General features: G+C 41.5%; 1 protein-coding gene across 1 annotated transcript in view; it reads left to right on the forward strand.

Annotated features, from left to right (window-relative positions):
• Positions 1 to 397: 397 nt before the first annotated feature.
• Positions 398 to 18851, forward strand: part of LOC309793393 (RAD52 motif-containing protein 1-like) — a gene marked incomplete at its 5' end in the record, with an annotated part of 115834 nt that continues 97380 nt past the window's right edge. The window contains one exon of the mRNA XM_082603865.1: positions 398 to 487. Within this exon, the coding sequence (XP_082459991.1) occupies positions 398 to 487 (90 nt within the window). The remainder of the gene's footprint in view (positions 488 to 18851) is intronic.

The following is an 18851-nucleotide window of genomic DNA, read 5'->3' on the forward strand; positions in this document are numbered from 1 at the left end:
TTGAGGCCTGGAGAAGTCAAGTGACTTTCCCAAGGTCATACAGCTGATTAGTAGTAACATTAAACCAAACTTTTATCTCAGGACTCTTGGTCCTGGCTGGTTATGCTACATTTTACTGAAGTACTGTGGACCAAAGGACCATATGCTGTGACCACTGGATACAAATGCTTCAGAACTGATACATCAGCAGTGGTGTTTTCTAGTATGTATTCAAAGGTTCCTTCTCTCTCTTTCAGAAATTATAAAGAGCTCTGATGGGCTCTTTGGGTGATACCCAGTGCAGTGAACTGCAGGTGAGTAAGGTCTGGGAGAGCCTTATTTACAAAGCAAGGACTTGGTAATGCCTGAGGAAAAGACCAAAGGGACTTAATCTAGAGGAGGGTGTCTGGTCAGCAAGATGAGCTGGGACAAGGTGGAGGAAGTAGGGCCCTGGTGCAGCAGCGGTGACCTGACTCAATTGGCTACTTCTGGGGCCGACTGGATGATGGTGAACCTACTCCAAACAGACTGCCTGATGCTTTGTCAGTTTGTTTGAAGAGAAGTGAGGGTAGGTTAATCTTCCACTTCTGTTTTGCATGAGTAACTGCACAGGGATTCAACCTATCTGCATATGATTGGCTCTTCAGAGGTCCTTCAGTTTTTGTGTCAACATTCTTGAGTGTTGACCGCCCAGTGCTCTGATGAACGGGTTAAGTGTTACATTGTCTGTTTTTCCTGTTATCTACTATGTGTGTATTGTCATGAATGACTATATATCTGCATTTCTGAGGATCTGGATACCAGGAACATACCAATGGAAACAGAAGGTTAAACTTTTTCCCTAATGGTTGTATTAGTCCTTCAAATTATTTGTTTATTGCTGAAATGCCCTAAGAATGACATTTTAGTCTTGAGTATTTATTATTTCACAGTAATTAATCTTCTTGGTCCATTATAGTATCTTGGCCATTCAGTATTAAACTAAGAAAATGGTAATACTACAGAAAAACAATTAGAAGACTGTTCTAATATTGTCCTTGTGGGGCATCAGTGCTAAAATTATTTTTTGATGTATTTTTAATGCTAGTCCCAGAGACTTTAATGAGACAATGCTATATACTTTTAGGGTTTATAATTAAACTTAGGCTTGGCTACTTATTGATTGCTAAAGTAAAACATTGTTGTAGGGGTTCTTTGTTTCTTGAGTTAGGGTAGTTTGCACGATTCATCCCCCACAGGTTCATGGGGATGATCAGAAGGCTAGCTGAGCTGGTTTCTTGGTCCTTGGAAAGCTGGGGTCTGGGTTGTCATAGGTCATTGTGATCAGAAGTACATGAGCGTTCTCAGTTAAGGACAAAGTGAGCAATAAAAGAGAGGTGTGGACCTCTTCCTGAGACTATATCGAGTTTGCATCCTGGGACCCCTAAGTTTGCTCAGTATGGTAGAACTTTCTCTCTTAAATTATAAAATAATTTAAGAATTGTTATTAAGTAAATTGTTAAATATTTGGGTTACTACCCCTAAAACAGTTGATTTTATTTTTGGCATTCTGTTAAAAATATATATAGAGAGATATATATCTCTCTATATCTATCTATATATACATACACACACACATAGATTATTGTACTCCTTTTTAATTATAATGTATATAATTTGAATTTTTCCTACTTATTAGATTATGAAACATTTCCATGTTATAGTTGTCACAATTTTAATTGACATGATTACACTTTGAGAGGCTGCAAAATATTTCATCAAGTCATGCCGTCAATAATTTACTTAACTCTTTTTATGTTAGTTATTTATGTTGCTGGCTCGTTTTCAGTTAATACTTTAATGTACATTATTGTAGATATTATTGTCCTTTTCTTCTGGCTCATTATATCTCTAGGATAAATTTTTGAATGCATTATTGTGTTAAATGGTATGAATGTTTTTATGGCTTTTGATATATATATCGCCATCCTGTTTTTCAAGAATGTTATACCAGTTTGTACTACTAAGAGATATACAGATGTACCTGTTTCGCCATAACTGGATATAAATACATTTTTTCCTTAAAAGTTTTTGCTTATTTAATAGTGTAAATTGGCCTTTGTACTTCTTTGTTCTATAATGTTGAATTTTTCTCTTTGAGTCTCTTCATGGTGAATTGTTTGTTCATATCCTTTGCTATTTTAATCAGTAAACTATCGATGTGGGCTTTGGATGGTAAGGCAAGTATAACCAGCTAATAAACAGGTGATTATTAAAAAGATGATCAGAACCTGTTCGGGGAGAATGTTCAGAGAGAGTCTAGTCTGGATGGTAAGTTTTCTTGAGAACATAGTGGTTGAAGGGGAACGGGTGAGTTATTCCAAGGTTCAGCTCAGCACATGTTTAGTGCGCATCCATTGTGTACCACGTGTTGCATCCTCTTAGTGCTTCTCAAGTCATCGTGGCGTATACTTGGCTGAAGGAGGAGGCTGCTTGAGGCTGCTTGAGGCTTGACTTGTGGGACTTTGGCTGCTGAAGTCTCTTTGTGGAGGGCTGAGGGGATGACTGACTAGAACCTCTTTAGCTCATTCAGGGCATACCACAGTGCCACGGCACAGTCTTTGAGAAGCTCTGTTCTGAAGGATACAAAGACGAATAAAGCATCATTTCCTCTGACAAGGAGCGAATCATCTAGTAGAGAGAGTAGGGGCACCAAAACAAGAAAGGACTAATAGGAATTTGAAGGGTGCTGTAAGAGGGGTTCAGACAAGGTGCTTAGGGGTTCAGTGGAGGGAGTGATACTGCCCCCTTGCGGATGTAAGGGAACACTTCAACTGAGGAGGTGGCATTTAAATTGCACCATTAAATTGCACCACTTGCCCCAGGGCAAGAAGAGGGCATTCTGGAGGGAAGGGTAGCTCGAGCAAAGGCTGAGGGGTGGTGTTGGAAATGAGGTGGATGTCCGGAAACTGAGTATCCAAATTACCCGGACCCTGGGTTACATGAAAGAACATAGTGGACAGTGAGGCTGTTGAGAGGTCATGACTGGGTTTTGGAGAATGCATATGATGGATTGTGAGTGAGGAGAAACTAGAGACAGGGTTTTCAGTCGAGTTCATGGCACTACTCCAGGTGAGGGATGATGAGTGCCTGAGTTAGTGTGCTTGGGAATGAAAGGAGGTGGTGGAGTCAAGAGGTACTTTGGAGGTTGAACAGAGAGATGTGGTGACTGATTAGGTAGGAGGGGAAGGAACAGTCAGTTCTGTGTCTTAAGTCAGAGATGATGCTGAGGTATTTGTGGTTGGATGGCTGGCAGAATGGGACAGCAGGAATACAGAGGTCAGGAGGAAGAGCAGGTCTTAGGGGTTTAGAATAGAGAAAAGATGATTTTGGTTTTGTGTGTTGAGTTTAAGGAACTAGTAGAAAGGTGAAATCAGAATCTTAACCCTGGAAGGAACAGATGAGGAAGTTCAGGGCCCAGAGGAGCTAGAGGGACCAGTGAGGTCTCACAGTTAGATAAAGCAGAGTGAAGACTGAAGCTTCCTGATTCCCAGTGCAGCACTCTCTTCAGTGCCTCAGACTGAGAAACTTCTCTGCTGTGGTGTTTTCCTCGCACCCAGGTGTGCTCAATAGGAAGTTGGAAGTGGCAGAGCTTATGTTGGGAGTGAAGAGTTTATTTTTTAATTACATTTTTTTATTATGGAAAATTTCAGATGTATAGAAGTGGAAAGGGTATAATCAATCCCACTGTACCCATTGTTCAACTTTAATAGTTAGTGATATTGTTTCCTCTGTTTCCTCCCTCTCCATCAATTCTATTGAAGCAAATCGGATAAAGTGTTTTGGTGAACTTGAACTCTGCGTATCTGTAGTTAAGGAGAATTGAACAGTTCAGTAGGGTATGTTCTGAGCTTTCTGGGTGGGGGTCTAGAGTGAACAGAAGTAGCATTAATTGCCAGGATTCCTGGGCAAGTCACTTACGTCTTCTGAGCCTTCGTTTGTCTGTGAGACGGAGGTAATAATGGCAGCGTCACAGAATCACCTGAGATAAGGTGTAGAAAACCCTCTGTGAACTGTGAGCCTGAAGTGTTATGCAGATTTTAGTTGTTGGTAATAACAGAAAGGTAGTGCTATTCCTTTGGGCTTCTGTGTTGCTGGCATTCAATACATTTTTATTATTCAACAAAGAATGATGTGAGGTACCTGAGGCTTCAACAGGGAACAAAACAGACAAAATCTCAGCTCTCCTGGAACTCATGTTCTAGGTCTGGAGTATAATAGGAAGCTACTACCTTAATAGTGATTAGTGTGGGCCAGACACTGTTCTAAGTGCTTTCATATTTTACCCTATTTAATTCTTGCAGTAATGCCTTGAAGTGTAGCCCTGTTACTATTCCCATTTTGCAGATTTGGAAATCAAAGCAGATTTTTAAGCAGATTGCCTCAGGTCACAATGCCAGGATTCAGATTCAGGCAGAGCTGGCTTCAAGCCTGTACTCTTACCCCTGTGCCATTAAAACGCTTTAGCTCATTCATGGCGTACTAGTGTTTGGTACAAATACAAAAGGTAGGCCCTGATTGAAATTATTCCTAAACAAGTAAGTGTTCTCTTCTTGAGGGAGAAAAAAAGACAAAACCAAATGAAAAAAATGGCAGTACACAGTTCTCTGTGGATGGGGGTATATTAGTATTCTTACACAGAAAAGAATGTTTCTTCCTAACTTTTTATAGGCTTCAGCAACTTTCTTGGATTCTTTAGATACAAATGGCCACCTCAGTGGAACGAAGTCATTTTCCTGCTGGTACTTGGGAAGAGTCTCTTCTTGAATGAATCTCCTTCTTGCTTACAATTCTTCTTTTTTCTCCTACTCCTCTCTTTCCTTACCTTGGGGCAGTTCCCTTCTCTGATTTCCCCTGTTGTCTGATCCTCCTTTTCCTCACAGCTGTGGTGTCCCTTCCCAGTGTCATCAGCTGCCCATGTTCTCAGGGATTTCCTTCCTTCTGCTTTTGCCTTCTCTTCCCTAGCCTGCCTCTGTCCGTCTTCTTGGGCCTTACACTCTGTTGTGGCTCTTCTGAGTTTCTTCAGCGGGACTAACGTCAGGACCAATTTCCCGCCTCTGGCTCTGGTTCTGCCTTGCCAGCTCGTGGTTCTTCTTCCTGGGCAGGGAAGATGGGGAAATGGGCAGTGAGCATTCCTTAAGTTTGCATCAGGATTAGGACATGGGCCTCACTCCTTTTAAGGAGGGTTAGGAGGGTATTATGGCTTGCATACCTGTGGGGTTTTTTTTGAATATTGTTAAAATATACATAACATAAAATTTACCATTTTAATCATTTTAGCATACAATTCAGTGTCATTAAGTGCATTCACATTGTTGTACAACCATCACCACCATCCATCTCCAGAACTTCATCTTCCCAAATTGAAGTCTGTACTCATTAAACACTAACCCTCCATCCCCCTCTCCCTCAAGCACCTGGCAAACATCATTCTACTTTCTGTTTCTCAGAATTTGAATAGGGTCCATTCATACCATAGGTACCTCATGTAAGTGCACTGATACAATATTTGTCTTTTTGTGACTGGCTAATTTCACTTAGCCTGTCTTCAAGGTTCATCCATATTGTAGCACGTGGCAGCATTTTCTTCCTTTTTAAGGCTAAATACTATGCCATTGTATGTAAATACCACATTTTTTAAAATCCATCCAGTTTTTGATAGACACTCAGGTTGCTTCCACCTTTTGGCTGTTGTGAATAATGTTGCTGTGAACTTGGGTGTATACATATCTGTTCAGGTCCCTACTTTCAGTTCTTTCAGGAAATACCCAGAAGAATTGTTAGATCATATGGTAATTCTGTGTTTAATTTTTTGAGGAATCCCCATATTGTATTCCATAGCAGTAGCACCGTTTGATGTCCACCAGAAATGTAAAAGGGTTCCAATTTCTCCACATCCTCGCAAACAGTTATTTTCTATTTTTTGGATAGTAGCCATCCTAATGGGTGTGAAATGATAATATATACTTGTTTTTAAAGGTGTTTTATGTAGAATAATAGAATTTCAGGACTGGAAATGGTATTAAAGATTTCTGGTTCAATTAGCTGTAGACAGCAACAAATGTTCTCATATGTCTTAGCATTTTCACTTCTTTCTCAGTTGGAGAAAGGCATTTTGGGCAGATGGGTCTCTACTGGATCTTCGGCTCAAGATGAACTATGTCTGACCCAGGCAGGGTACATGGAATGCAGCTTTGCCAGAGATCTGCTCTTCTCTTCTGCCAGTGACTCTCTTTCTTATACTTCTTTACAGTTTCCAACTGTGTCTTCTGGGTTATTTAATCTTCTTTCCAGCTTCATTAAGGGATAAGGTAATTGTATTCAAATAAACATTTTTATTTAAAAAAACTAGGTAAGTTAGCAATTAATGAGCCCAAGATCAGTATAAACTGCTCAGATGATTAAAAAGACTCTATTCAATATCAATTTGAAGGAAACCTAAATATTACTCCTGGATGTTAGCTATAATTCCTTACTATGGAAAATAAGTCACCCCTTTTCAATTTTTTTTTTAATTTGGAGGAGATGAGTTAAGCAGCATAAAATAAAATATATTTTATATTTACGAGAAGATTATAACTTCTGGATTAGTTTGGGTTTTGAATCATTTTTAAGTTAAAGAAAACTGTTAGTTTAATTTATATTATGAAAATCTTTACGCCTACAGCAAAGTTGTAAGAATAGTATAATCAATACCCAATTGTTAGCGTTATGTCATAATTTGCCTTGTCTCCCTTTCTCTGTCAAATAGATAGAATTTTTTTTTCCTGAGCCAGCTGAAAGTAAGTGGCAGACATCTTACATGGCATTTCATTCATACTTCATCATGTGTCTCCTAAGAATGAGGACATATTTCTTCATAAACATAATACCATTATCACACCTAAGAAGATAATTCAGTAATACTAATAGTTATACTATCAGATATCAAGTCCATGTATAATTTTTCCTATTTCTTCCCAAAATATATTTTATTTCTTTAGTTTGTTTTTGACTCTTTAGTTTCTTTTTTTTTAATTAATTTATTTAATGTATTTATTTTTGGCTGCGTTGGGTCTTCGTTCCTGTGTGTGGGCTTTCTCTAGTTGCGGCGAGCAGGGGCTACTCTTCATTGCGGTGCACGCGCTTCTCACTGTGGTGGCTTCCCTTGTTGTGGAGCATGGGCTCTAGGCGTGTGGGCTTCAGCAGTTGTGGCGCACGGGCTTACTTGCTCTGCAGCATGTGGGATCTTCCCGGACCAGGGCTCAAACCCGTGTCCCCTGCACTGGCAGGCGGATTCTTTACCACTGCCCCACCAGTTCTTCTTTTATCAAAAAATTATTTCCTCATTTGTTTTTATGTGATGATGCCTTTATTTATTTATTTTTATTATTGTTTATTTTTGGCTGTGTTGGGTCTTTGTTGCTGCGCGCGGGCTTTCTCTAGTTGTGGCAAGTGGGGGCTACTCTTTATTGTGGTGCGCGGAATTCTCATTGTGGTGGCTTCTCTTGTTGCGGAGCACGGGCTCTAAGTGCGCGGGCTTCAGTAATTGCAGCACCCAGGCTCAGTAGTTGCGGCACACAGGCCCTAGAGTGTGTGGGCTTCAGTAGTTGCGGCGTGTGGCCTCAGTAGTTGTGGCTCGCAGGCTCTAGAGCACAGGCTCAGTAGTTGTGACGTACGGGCTTAGTTGCTCTGCGGCATGTGGGATCTTCTCGGACCAGGGCTGGAACCCGTGTCTCCTGTATTGGGAGATGGATTCGTAACCACTGCACCACCAGGAAAGTCCCAGACGTTCCTTTTTTTTTTTTTTTTTTTTTTTTTTTTTTTCTTTTTGCGGTATGCGGGCCTCTCACTGTTGTGGCCTCTCCCGTTGCGGAGCACAGGCTCCGGATGCGCAGGCCCAGCGGCCATGGCTCACGGGCCCAGCCGCTCCGCGGCATATGGGATCCTCCCAGACCGGGGCACGAACCCGTATCCCCTGCATCGGCAGGCGGACTCTCAACCACTGCGCCACCAGGGAGGCCCCCAGACGTTCCTTTTTTTAATGACAATTTTGAAGACTCCTGGTTCATGTATTTCATAGACTGTCCCTCAACTTGGGTTTGTGTGATGTCCTCCTCATGACTGGAATGGAGTTAGGGTTTTGGGGAAGGAGATGTTTACTTTTAATATTTTGTTTCATCTCTCTCTCTTGGCTTTTTATATAAGATATTCAGTGCATATAGATATATATTTTAAAAAGCATGCTTGTAGACTATTATTTTATAATCTGCTTGCTATTTTGTAATCTGGTTGGGATGATGGTGGTATGCTTTTTTTTTTTTTTTAAGTACGCGGCCTTTCACTGTTGTGGCCTCTCCCGTTGCGGAGCACAGGCTCCGGACGTGCAGGTTCAGTGGCCATGGGTCACGGGCCTGGCCGCTCCGCGGCACGTGGGTTCTTCCCGGACCGGGGCACGAACCCGTGTCCCCTGCATCGGCAGGCGGACTCTCAACCACTGCGCCACCAGGGATGCCCATTTTTTATTTTTTTTGCGGTACGCGGGCCTCTCACTGTTGTGGCCTCTCCTGTTGTGGAGCACAGGCGCCGGACGCGCAGGCTCAACGGCCATGGCTCACGGGCCCAGCCGCTCCACGGCATGTGGGATCCTCCCGGACTGGGGCACGAACCCGTGTCCCCTGCATCGGCAGGCGGACTCTCAACCACTGCGCCACCAGGGAAGCCCGGTACACTTTTGTTTTAATTATGCAGTTGGCTCTCTTGCGTTGATTTACATTTTATTTATAAAGCTCCACTGCTTTGGATTATGATGTGTTTACAAGGCTACACAGATAATCTGGAAGGGAAAATGAAGAAATACAAATGACAGAAAATATTTTATAATAATAAAATTTTCTTGGCAAGCAGCAACCTTTTCTCAAAGTCAGTCTTTTAATATAATTTGCTTGCCTCATAAATATGGATTTTTTGTTTTTTCATATCTTTATTGATTAGTAAGCATAGTAAATGACTTGGGAGGAATCTCACTCTCTTCAAGAAATAATTTGGAATTATTGATCCAGAATGCTGACAGTTCTCAAAAATGGGTCAGGAAAATCAAAGTAATAGATGGAAAAACAATCTCAATTTTAGCTCTTGATATAACTTTTCTTAAAGTTAGGGTTCTTTTTTATAATTTAAGTTACTAAAACAGATGGTGGAAGGTCCATCAAGATATTTATTTTATGTATTTAAAGCATTTTACTTTGCTGTATTGAATTCCATTCATTCTGGAATTTAGGAGAATTTACCTCTTTATGAAAGAGATGATTCAAAGTAGAAAATGATTGATGACCTTCGCTTCCAGTTTTCTTCTCAATAGACTTAGTCTCTCTTCTAATGCTTCTTGCATACTCAGTAATTGTATAAGTTTTAGAGAAAAATTCAAGTCTGGCTGAATATTAAGCACAGTACACTAAATAAAGCTTTTTTCCTTTGCAGAATATTTTACATGTGTGTCCCATAGATTCATCAGAGATTCTAGTTTTGGATAAAGGCAAGTACATTTAAAGACAATACAACATCCCTATCTATGACATTGGCATTCAAATGAGAAGTGAATTTGGTTCAGGACAGTTCTTGAACTGCTTAGCATTTAGGTTATTTTAGGTCAACTCTTTGGGAAATTCAATTAGAGTATTTATTGAATGGTTTTAGTGAGCTGATTGGTTGTCATGTCATGTCATAGATGATATAAAACATGACTCCTATTTATAAAATAGTTGTGTTGGTCAGATAAGGCATCTTACATGATGTATTTAATCCAAGATAATGGATGAGTAAGAGGCAGATCATTGTCTAGGAAGTAATTTTGGTTTTGAGAGAGGCATTCTTAGGGAAATAGGCCTTGAAGTGTTCATTTAGAGCTGGGCAGGATTGAGGTCCGGAGAGAGGAGGGAAAGGATATTTGGGTAGAGGGAAGGGCATTGGCAGAGCCTCAGAGGCCTGACGGTTCCTGGGGCCTGTGTGGGAATGGTGGGAAAGTTGGGTTGCAGTCAGCCTGTGGGTGGCCTGGACGTTGGGTAATGAGCGTGGCCGTGAATTTATGGGCGCCCTCTCTAGAGTGGTGTGTAACTTGCTTCCTCCCTGAAGAAGTGTGACATGCTTGTGCTAGCTGCAGTGTCTTCCCCACAGCTGTGCTGTCCATTGAGGAGAAAGGGGCCTGCTCGGCCATGGCTTCCTTACTCCTCAGGGTATGGCGTGTGAGTTATTTTAATAACGTATCAATCTGCCTTTTCTTTCTTTTGTCACAATGCATTTACTTTCTAACGTGGTCTTGTTTTCAGGGTAATAATTGGGTTTCCACAGGGAAAATAATAATGTGTGAGGCAAATTATTGACTTAAAAAATGAATCTCTAATATTTTTCTAGTAGTTCTTCTTTTGTTTAAATTTTTGTTTCGTTAGTTATGTAAAGAAACTTATGGATAGTAATTTCTGCTCAGGTGGATAGTGGTACTGTTTAGCACAGCTCATTGGTCTTCTGAAACCTTTACAAATGCAGTCTGATTCATTCCAGCCAAGTTAATTATGAGGTACATCATTTTTTTCCCTTAATGGAGACAAATGTAAAAGACAGAGATACAGAAATCATCTTCCGTTTAGATTGAAGAAATTTTAGTTACTACTCTTTGTTCCTGCTATTTGATCACAGTTTATTTTTATTTTTTGAAGTCTGTCTCTAATCAAATAAGATTTAATGTTTTAGAAGTAATAGAGGACCATGACTAAACTAATAAGAAAAGTTAATTTAAGGACAAGAATGGATTTTTAAAAACATAAAAGTACATTTCATGACTTGATTTCAAGATGATCTGGTGGTATCCTTATACTGTCGCAGAAGGAAGTCCACAGTGGGACGAGAATGATGCTTACAAATCAGCACCCTTATTATCTATTACTGAACATGTCTTAGTCCAGGCCAGTCTGCCTACCACCTCTGTGGAACACTGTTGATTTCATTTTTCTTCCAGTATTTACTTTTGGTCCTGTACCAATTATCTAGCTGTGATGGGATTCTTCAAAAGTATCCTACATTTTGTACTTAGTGAACTAGTGATTGTTCTGTTTGCAGACATTCTTTCTGAGGCTCTACTCTTGCCTCGAAAACCTACATTTGCAGAAAGGGAAATGTATAGGTTTTCCTTTTCAATGTATTTATTTTTATTTATTTTTTATTTATTTTTGTCTGTGTTGGGTCTTCGTTTCTGTGCAAGGGCCTTCTCTAGTTGTGGCGAGCGGGGGCCACTCCTCATCATGGTGCGTGGGCCTCTCACTGCCGTGGCCCCTCTTGTTGCGGAGCACAGGCTCTAGATGCGCATGCTCAGTAGTTGTGGCTCACGGGCCCAGTTGCCCCGTGGCATGTGGGATCCTCCCATTCCAGGTCTCGAACCCGTGCCCCCCCCCCATCAGCAGGCAGACTCTCAACCACTGCGCCACCAGGGAAGCCCAGGTTTACCTTTTATTAACAAACTTATCCTTCTTTATTTCTTTCCAGTTTTTAAAAACCGTGTCCATTGTGACATTGAGATTCATATTTAAACATAATTTAAAAATTTTATTCTTAAAATTATCATACAGTAAAACTAACTTTTTTCTTTTATCCTGTTAATTTAACACGTGTAGTTTGTGCAACCATCACTACAATCAGAATACAGAATAATATTATCACCCCCCAGAATTCCCTGATGCTATCCTTTTATAGTTAACTGTCCCCATCCTATAACCTCTGCAACCACTGACCTTTTCTCCATCCCTATAGTTTTGTCTTTTTGAGAATGTCCTATACATGGAATCATACATGTAAGCTTTTGAGACTGGGTTCTTTTACTCTGTCTTTGAGATTCATCTAAGTTATTGCATGTATTGAAAGTTTATTCCTTTTTATTACTGAGTAGTTTTCCATTGTCACTCATTAAAGGACATTTGCGTTGTTTCCAATTTTTAACATTTAGGAATAGAGCTGCTGTAAACATTTGTGTACAGACTTTTGTGCAAACATAGTTTTCATTTCTCTATCTCTAGGGTAGCTGTCTCTGGGGAGAGGGGATTGCTGGATGGTATAGTGAGTATATTTTTAACTTTATAAGAAACTGTCAACCCTTTTTCCAGAGTGTCTGTACCATTTTATACTCTCCCACTAGCAATGTACGAGAATTCCACCTATTCCACATCACTGACACTATCAGTGATTTTAATTTAGCCATTCTAATAGGTATGTGGTAGTATCTTATCATGGTTTTAATTTGCATTTCTCTGATGACTAATGCCATTGGACATCTTTTCATGTGCTTATTTGCCATCATTAGATCCTCTTGGTGGAGTGCCATTGAAATCTTTTGCCTAGCTTTTAATTGGGTTGTTTTCTTACTGTTGAGTTTTGAGAATTCTTTATATATTTGGATACAAATCCTTTTTCAGGTATGTGATTTGCCGTTGGTTTTTTCTCAGTCTTTAGCTTGGCTTCGTATCCTTCTAACATAATAGTGTCTTCCAAAGAGGAAAAAGGTTTAATTTTGAGAAAGTCCAGTCATAAATTTTTTTCTTTTTTATATTATACTAAGATGGGTAGATTTTAAAATAAGTTTCTGTTCTATAAAAGTGGTGAAAAGTAACTTAGTGATGGGAATGTCCTCATAAAGTTGACTTTGTGGAAGGTGCAAATGTTATTTTCTGGAAAGGTAGTACTAATTAATATACCTCTTAGTCTTGGGAACATCTAGGACTTTTGTTTAACCAAAGGATGCAATTGGTTGAGGTTTGTGAGGGTTTTCACACTTTTTAAAAAAATGATGATCACTAATGTGGTTAAATATGTATACTTTCATAATGCAGAACTATGTAGGAATTAGTCCTTAAGACTCTTCCAGGGTTAAAAGAGTGGTATATTACATTCCCATTTGATGCTTTGGGGAGTGCCTGAGTTTGAGTTTCTGCTTCACTGGAACAGCATTAGAACTCTGAGTGTAGGTTCAGATTCAGTGTCATGGCTAAAAGCACGAGCTGCATCAGAATGTCTGCATTTGAATCCTGCCTTTTATTTACAGTGTAACTGTGGGTGAGTAACTTAACTTGTCTGTGCTTCAGTTTCCTTATCTGTTAGTGGGAATGATAATAATAACATCCACCTTGTAAGGTCATTATGAGGACTCAAGCAGATTACATAATATAGTCATTTCAACGGCCTCTGGCCCGCAGGAAGCATTCAGCAAATGGCTCTTGTTATTATTCTTATTATTATTGCTGAAATAGCTTTATGATAAAATTGTTTAAACAAATGTTTTGGAATATTTTCAAGAGTCAGAATAACCACATATCACACTAAGTCATTTCTCTCCCATGCCCACTTTTTTCTCTTTGCACTTGTTATTATTAATCAATACCTGTGACCAGTGTTTTTAATAATCATGTATATATATACACTGTTTTACAAGCCAGCTATCAGTTCATTCCATTTTTCACATCCTGTGAGGTACTAATCAGATATACACATATACATCAGTTCGCTTCAGCTGCCTGAAATATCAACCTAAATTGGCTTAAGCTGGAAAGAAATTTGAGTTAGGCTCACCTAACTGCAAAGTCAGGCACAGCTAGCTGGATTCAGGGCTCAAGTAAAGTCATCAGGACTCAGGTTCTCCCCACGAGTCAACTCTGCCTTTTCCTGTATGGACTTCAGTTGTCGGAACTGTATGTTAGAAACTTGGCTGTAGCATATTCACCCCCTGTAGCCTGTCAGCGTTTAGATTCAGCCGGAAAGAGCGCCTGTCTCTTTCCCAGAAGCCTCAGCAAACGTCTCATGATGTCTCATTGGCTCTTATGGGGTCACATGTCTGACCTGGAGCCAATCGCTGTTTGAGGCTGTGAGACTGGGATTGGCCAGTTCTGGTCACGTGTCACCCGTGGCTCTTTGGCGGAGTCGAGCCCACCGGAGCCCCGCTGACTGAGAGGCGGGGAGAGGTACCTACTCTGAGGGACTTTGTGGGCTTTTATTACCAGAAAAAGGGCTGGACGCTGGCTGGTCAAACGACTAATGTGCTGTTAGGCTCTTTTTGTAGATCGGCAACGGATCACAGGGGTTAATGGATTTGAATTAGACCGGATTTGAATTAGAACCTTGGTTACTGATTCCAGCTTTTTTGTCTCCAGGAATGCCGTTCCCCACAGGGGCAGGAGTTTGCAGAAAGTTAGTGTTGTGTATTCTTTTGGTGAAAGTCGGATAATGTTTAACAGGAAGAGAAAGAGTCAAGGCAAATAGGGGTGGCCTTCTCAATGGGTGGACGTGGTGCTTCTTCCCACACTGGTGGGTTTAAGCGACTCAGCGCCCTTCTCCGGGCCTTTCTGTCCCCGTGGCAGAGGCTGTACAAGACCCAGCTTGGTCAGTGTCTGTCCGCTACATGGCAGGGTTGCATGCTGTAGACACGGGTGTATCCGTGTATCCCGGCCAAGAGTGTTGGCTACATGGTGAGGTGTGTCTGGTGCTGGCGTCGTTTAGAGGTAGTTTCTACATCTCTGTATTTTTTATAGTCCATTTTAGTGTGGTTTGAGACATTGTCTCACTTTGACTTCGGCTGGCAGTTTCTATTTTATGTTTTTCCAGAAGACGCTTGAACTTCTTCAGGAGTATGTGTAGCCAGGTCATGCTGTTTTCTGAAGAACCAGAGAAGGCAGTTACCAGAGACCTGCCTTGTATGGAGAGCTACGCTACAGAAGTACCCGCAGTGAGGTTCAGGGAGACCGCAGTTAGAAATGAACTGTTGGGACCTGATTAATTGTGGTAGGCATCTTCATATCCAGTGCTGAGGTGGGCACCTGAGCCTACATATCAGAGACATTAACTCTTGAAATTAAGTCAGTTCCCCCCATAGCTCCCGGAGTTAGTAATTCTGTCCCTAATCTCTACTTCTGTGTTACTTTTATTGAGATATCCCTGGCTAATATGTTTGGTGATTAATGTTGATGGTAGGCTTTGTGATCTCCCCTCAGAGCCAGTTTTAGGGGTTAGCTTGTGTTTGTCAGTGATGTACAAGTACACTTGTTTCTCCAATGGCTATTGGAGAGCATAATCATTCTTATGATTGCATAATCATAACCATTATTATTTTACCGAGATGGTGAAAATGGGTGAAAATAATTCCTCTGTCAAGTAGATAAAGTAGTTACATAGCATGATATTTTATTTTCTAAAAATAGAGTGTTGTATGTTGAAATCTGTAAAGTGATTTCCACTTTGTATAAATTGAAAATATGGAATTTTAGTGAAATAACAATAGCTAACACTTACTGAGCACTCACTGTATGCCAGGCATTCTTTTAAGCACTTTACACGTATTATTTCGCTTAATTCTTAAGTGAAAATAAATAACCATAGGAGGTAGGTATTAGTTGTCTCCTTGCCATTTTAGAGGTGAGCAAGTTGAGATACTTGAGGCTAAGTCATTTGCTCCAGGTCACACAGCTGGTGAGTGACACAGTTGGTGAGTGACAGCTGGTGAGTTCTGAATGTAAGTCCTCTGGCTCCAAGCCTGTGCTTTGGATCACTATGCTGTGTTCTGTCCCTAGTAAAGATTTTAGCTCATGTGTTGTTAGTTTTTCTTTTCATTTTGCTTCTTTTTGTAATATTTTCTAGATGTGGGCTAGGAGTTTTATAGAGAAGATTTGCTAATTCTAGGACCTTTGGAATCCATGGATTTATCCATCTTCTGTTGCTGTTATTTGGCAAGCAAACACTCTATGCTTGTTTAGATCAGTAGGTGTCAACCAGGAATGATTTTGCCCCCCAGGGGACATTTGCTGATGTCTGGAGACAGACATCTTTAGTTGTCGTAAGTCAGGAGACGTGCTCCTGGCACCTAGTGGTCAGAGGCCAGGATGCTGCTGAAACATTTATGAAGCACAGGACAGCCTTCCGCAACAAAGAATTGTTCAGCCCAAAATGTCAATAGCATCAACTCTGGCCTATAGAATGAGTGACTGATGATCTTGTAATGCTATTCTGATCTCTAACGGGCAAAGTCACATTAGTAATGTAGAAATGATTACTTTTGATGTTTTGATGTTTGTTTGATAATTGATTTCCCCAAATGAATGCATGTTTGTATAAGGGACATAAACACCAACCATAACTTAAATATTGAAGTTCCCTTAAAGTAAACTGGGAATTATAGCCCACTGAGGGAGAGCTGAGGAAGTTTAAAGGGAGGCCATGTAATGCCTGAGGATACAATACTCTAAATATTTGTTGGATTACCTTGTGAATTACACAATTAGATTTCATTTTTTGTGTTGTATTAACTTGTCAAATGTATAAACATTTTAAATATCCTGTAATTTTTAAAACCGTGTTTTGGTATATTTTTAATTAAAAATTTCATACTGAGAAAAGTGGAGAATCTTACATTGTACCCCGTGTATGTACCACCCATATTTAACAAATGCTAACAAATACTGAAGTCCATTTTGAGCTCTTTCTCATCCCATCCCTTAGGTGTTTCTACATTTTTTATTATACCAAACATCTCAAAAGTTGAAGGGGCCTGGAACTCTTCCGTTGTCTGTCGTCAGGCCTCACTCACTGCTGCTGCCTTTTGTCTGCCTGTCAGCTTCTCCCCTCATCTTTCACTGCAGTATATAGGCGGTAGAGGGCGGAGCCAGGTTGTCTTTTCAAAGCTGGAAAGGCCAGGCCGAGAGTGGATGCGTAGGCTGGAGGGAGGCGGGAGGACAATAAGTATGGGTTTCCCCCAATGACTGAAAGCAGAGCGTTCCCATGAAGCCTTTCATAAGCCGAAGTGGCGTAAAGCGAAGAAGCAGTGACCATAGGACACATCTTGCTAACGGATGCACAAAATAAATTGAGCTAAAGTACAGAAGCTCAGTGACAGTTCAAAGCTATGGTGGCTTGATGCTGAGGTGCTGAGTGTGGTTCCCAGGAAGGAGCTGGGTGGTGCACCCGCTTTTGCAGCGCACAGTGCGAATTGCCTCTGTACGGGCTGCTGCACAACACGTGCCGGGCACTGTTCTCATTTTCCCCCCTTTTTTGTGAAAATAGATACCTCTTTGGATTTCTTTTGGTTGGGAAAACAGGCGCTAACGTGGGTCTTTCTTAAAAGCGAAGTGGCATAAATTGAGCTTTGGAAGGATGGAGGAGACCTGTACCTTGGGGCCGTTTGGTGAGGTAGAAAGTGGGGAGAGTGAGCGAGGGTGGGAAGAGGCAAGAAGAGCAGTCTCGGAACCAACAGAGATGGTGGTGGGAGGTCTGCAAGCGTGGTCCGCCGGAGCAATGTTGTGACTGTCAGGTCAGAGGATCTTAGGTCTTCTTTGCCCAGGATTGCTGCTCCCTGCATTATGAGTGGTATAGCTCAGGAGCGGCTGCGCTTGAATTCTCAATCTCTATTACTTGGACTGCTTAGTGGTCTGTTCTTAATGGCAATGCCTGCTTATCACCAGTTGTTCACAGGACTTCTACATGATAGGTTCCTTTTTTTTTGACCACACCATGCCGCCTGCGGGATCTTAGTTCCCCGACTAGGGATCAAACCCTCTCCCCGCCCCTTTCCGCCGTGGAGGAAGCGCGGAGTCCCAACCACTGCACTGCCCGATAGGTTCCTCCTTTATTTAAACACCTCCCATCATGCTCCATTGCTATGGAATAAAGCCCTCACTTCCTGTGGCATTGGAGGGCATTCTTAGCTCCTTTCCCTCTTTCTCTGACACACCTGGAGTGTATCATGTGCTTTTTCTTGTCTTGGTGACTTCTTGTGCATTCTCTCTGATAAACTCCCCTGTGCTCTCCCTATCATCTCTGCACAGTGAACTTGTGTTCTTCTTTTGAGGGCAGCTCATGCCTTTCGGCAGATGGAAGGTATTTCTTGCTATTTTTCATTTGTGCTTTGCCTGTCTTGCTAGAATCTGAGTTTCTTGAAAGCAGTGATGGCATGCTTCCTCTTTGCGTTTAGTGCTGCTAACACAGGGCCTGGCCTCAGGAAATGTTTGCTGAACTGAATTAATAGCCAGTTCGAACTTGCCCTTGAGCCAGTGTTTTGTACTGGTGGGAAAAATCCTACACGGTGTGGACTTTGATTCTCTGAAGTGTCAGTTACAGTATTGTAAGACGGAAGATAGGAGTCTGGGATAGGAAACAGTTTTGCACCTTCTGGTTTTTTTTTTTTTTTTCTTTGCGGTACGCGGGCCTCTCACTGTTGTGGCCTCTCCCGTTGCGCAGCACAGACTCCGGACGCGCAGGCACAGCAGCCATGGCTCATGGGCCCAGCCACTCTGCGGCATGTGGTATCTTCCTGAACCGGGACACAAACCCGTGTCCCCTGCATCGGCAGGCGGACTCTCAACCACTGCGCCACCAGGGAAGCCCATTTTTTATTTTTTTGCGGTACGCGGGCCTCTCACTGTTGTCGCCTCTCCTGTTGTGGAGCACAGGCGCCGGACGCGCAGGCTCAATGGCCATGGCTCACGGGCCCAGCCGCTCCACGGCATGTGGGATCTTCCCGGACTGGGGCACGAACCCGTGTCCCCTGCGTCGGCAGGCAGACTCTCAACCACTGCGCCACCAGGGAAGCCCGGTACGCTTTTGTTTTAATTATGCAGTTGGCTCTCTTGTGTTGATTTACATTTTATTGGTAAAGCTCCACTGCTTTGGATTATGATGTGTTTACAAGGCTACACAGATAATCTGGAAGGGAAAATGAAGAAATACAAATGACAGAAAATATTTTATAATAATAAAATTTTCTTGGCAAGCAGCAACCTTTTCTCAAAGTCAGTCTTTTAATATAATTTGCTTGCCTCATAAATATGGATTTT

Source organism: Mesoplodon mirus (genome assembly GCF_964341445.2).
Source record: "Mesoplodon mirus genome assembly, chromosome: 18".
NCBI lineage: Eukaryota > Metazoa > Chordata > Mammalia > Artiodactyla > Ziphiidae > Mesoplodon > Mesoplodon mirus.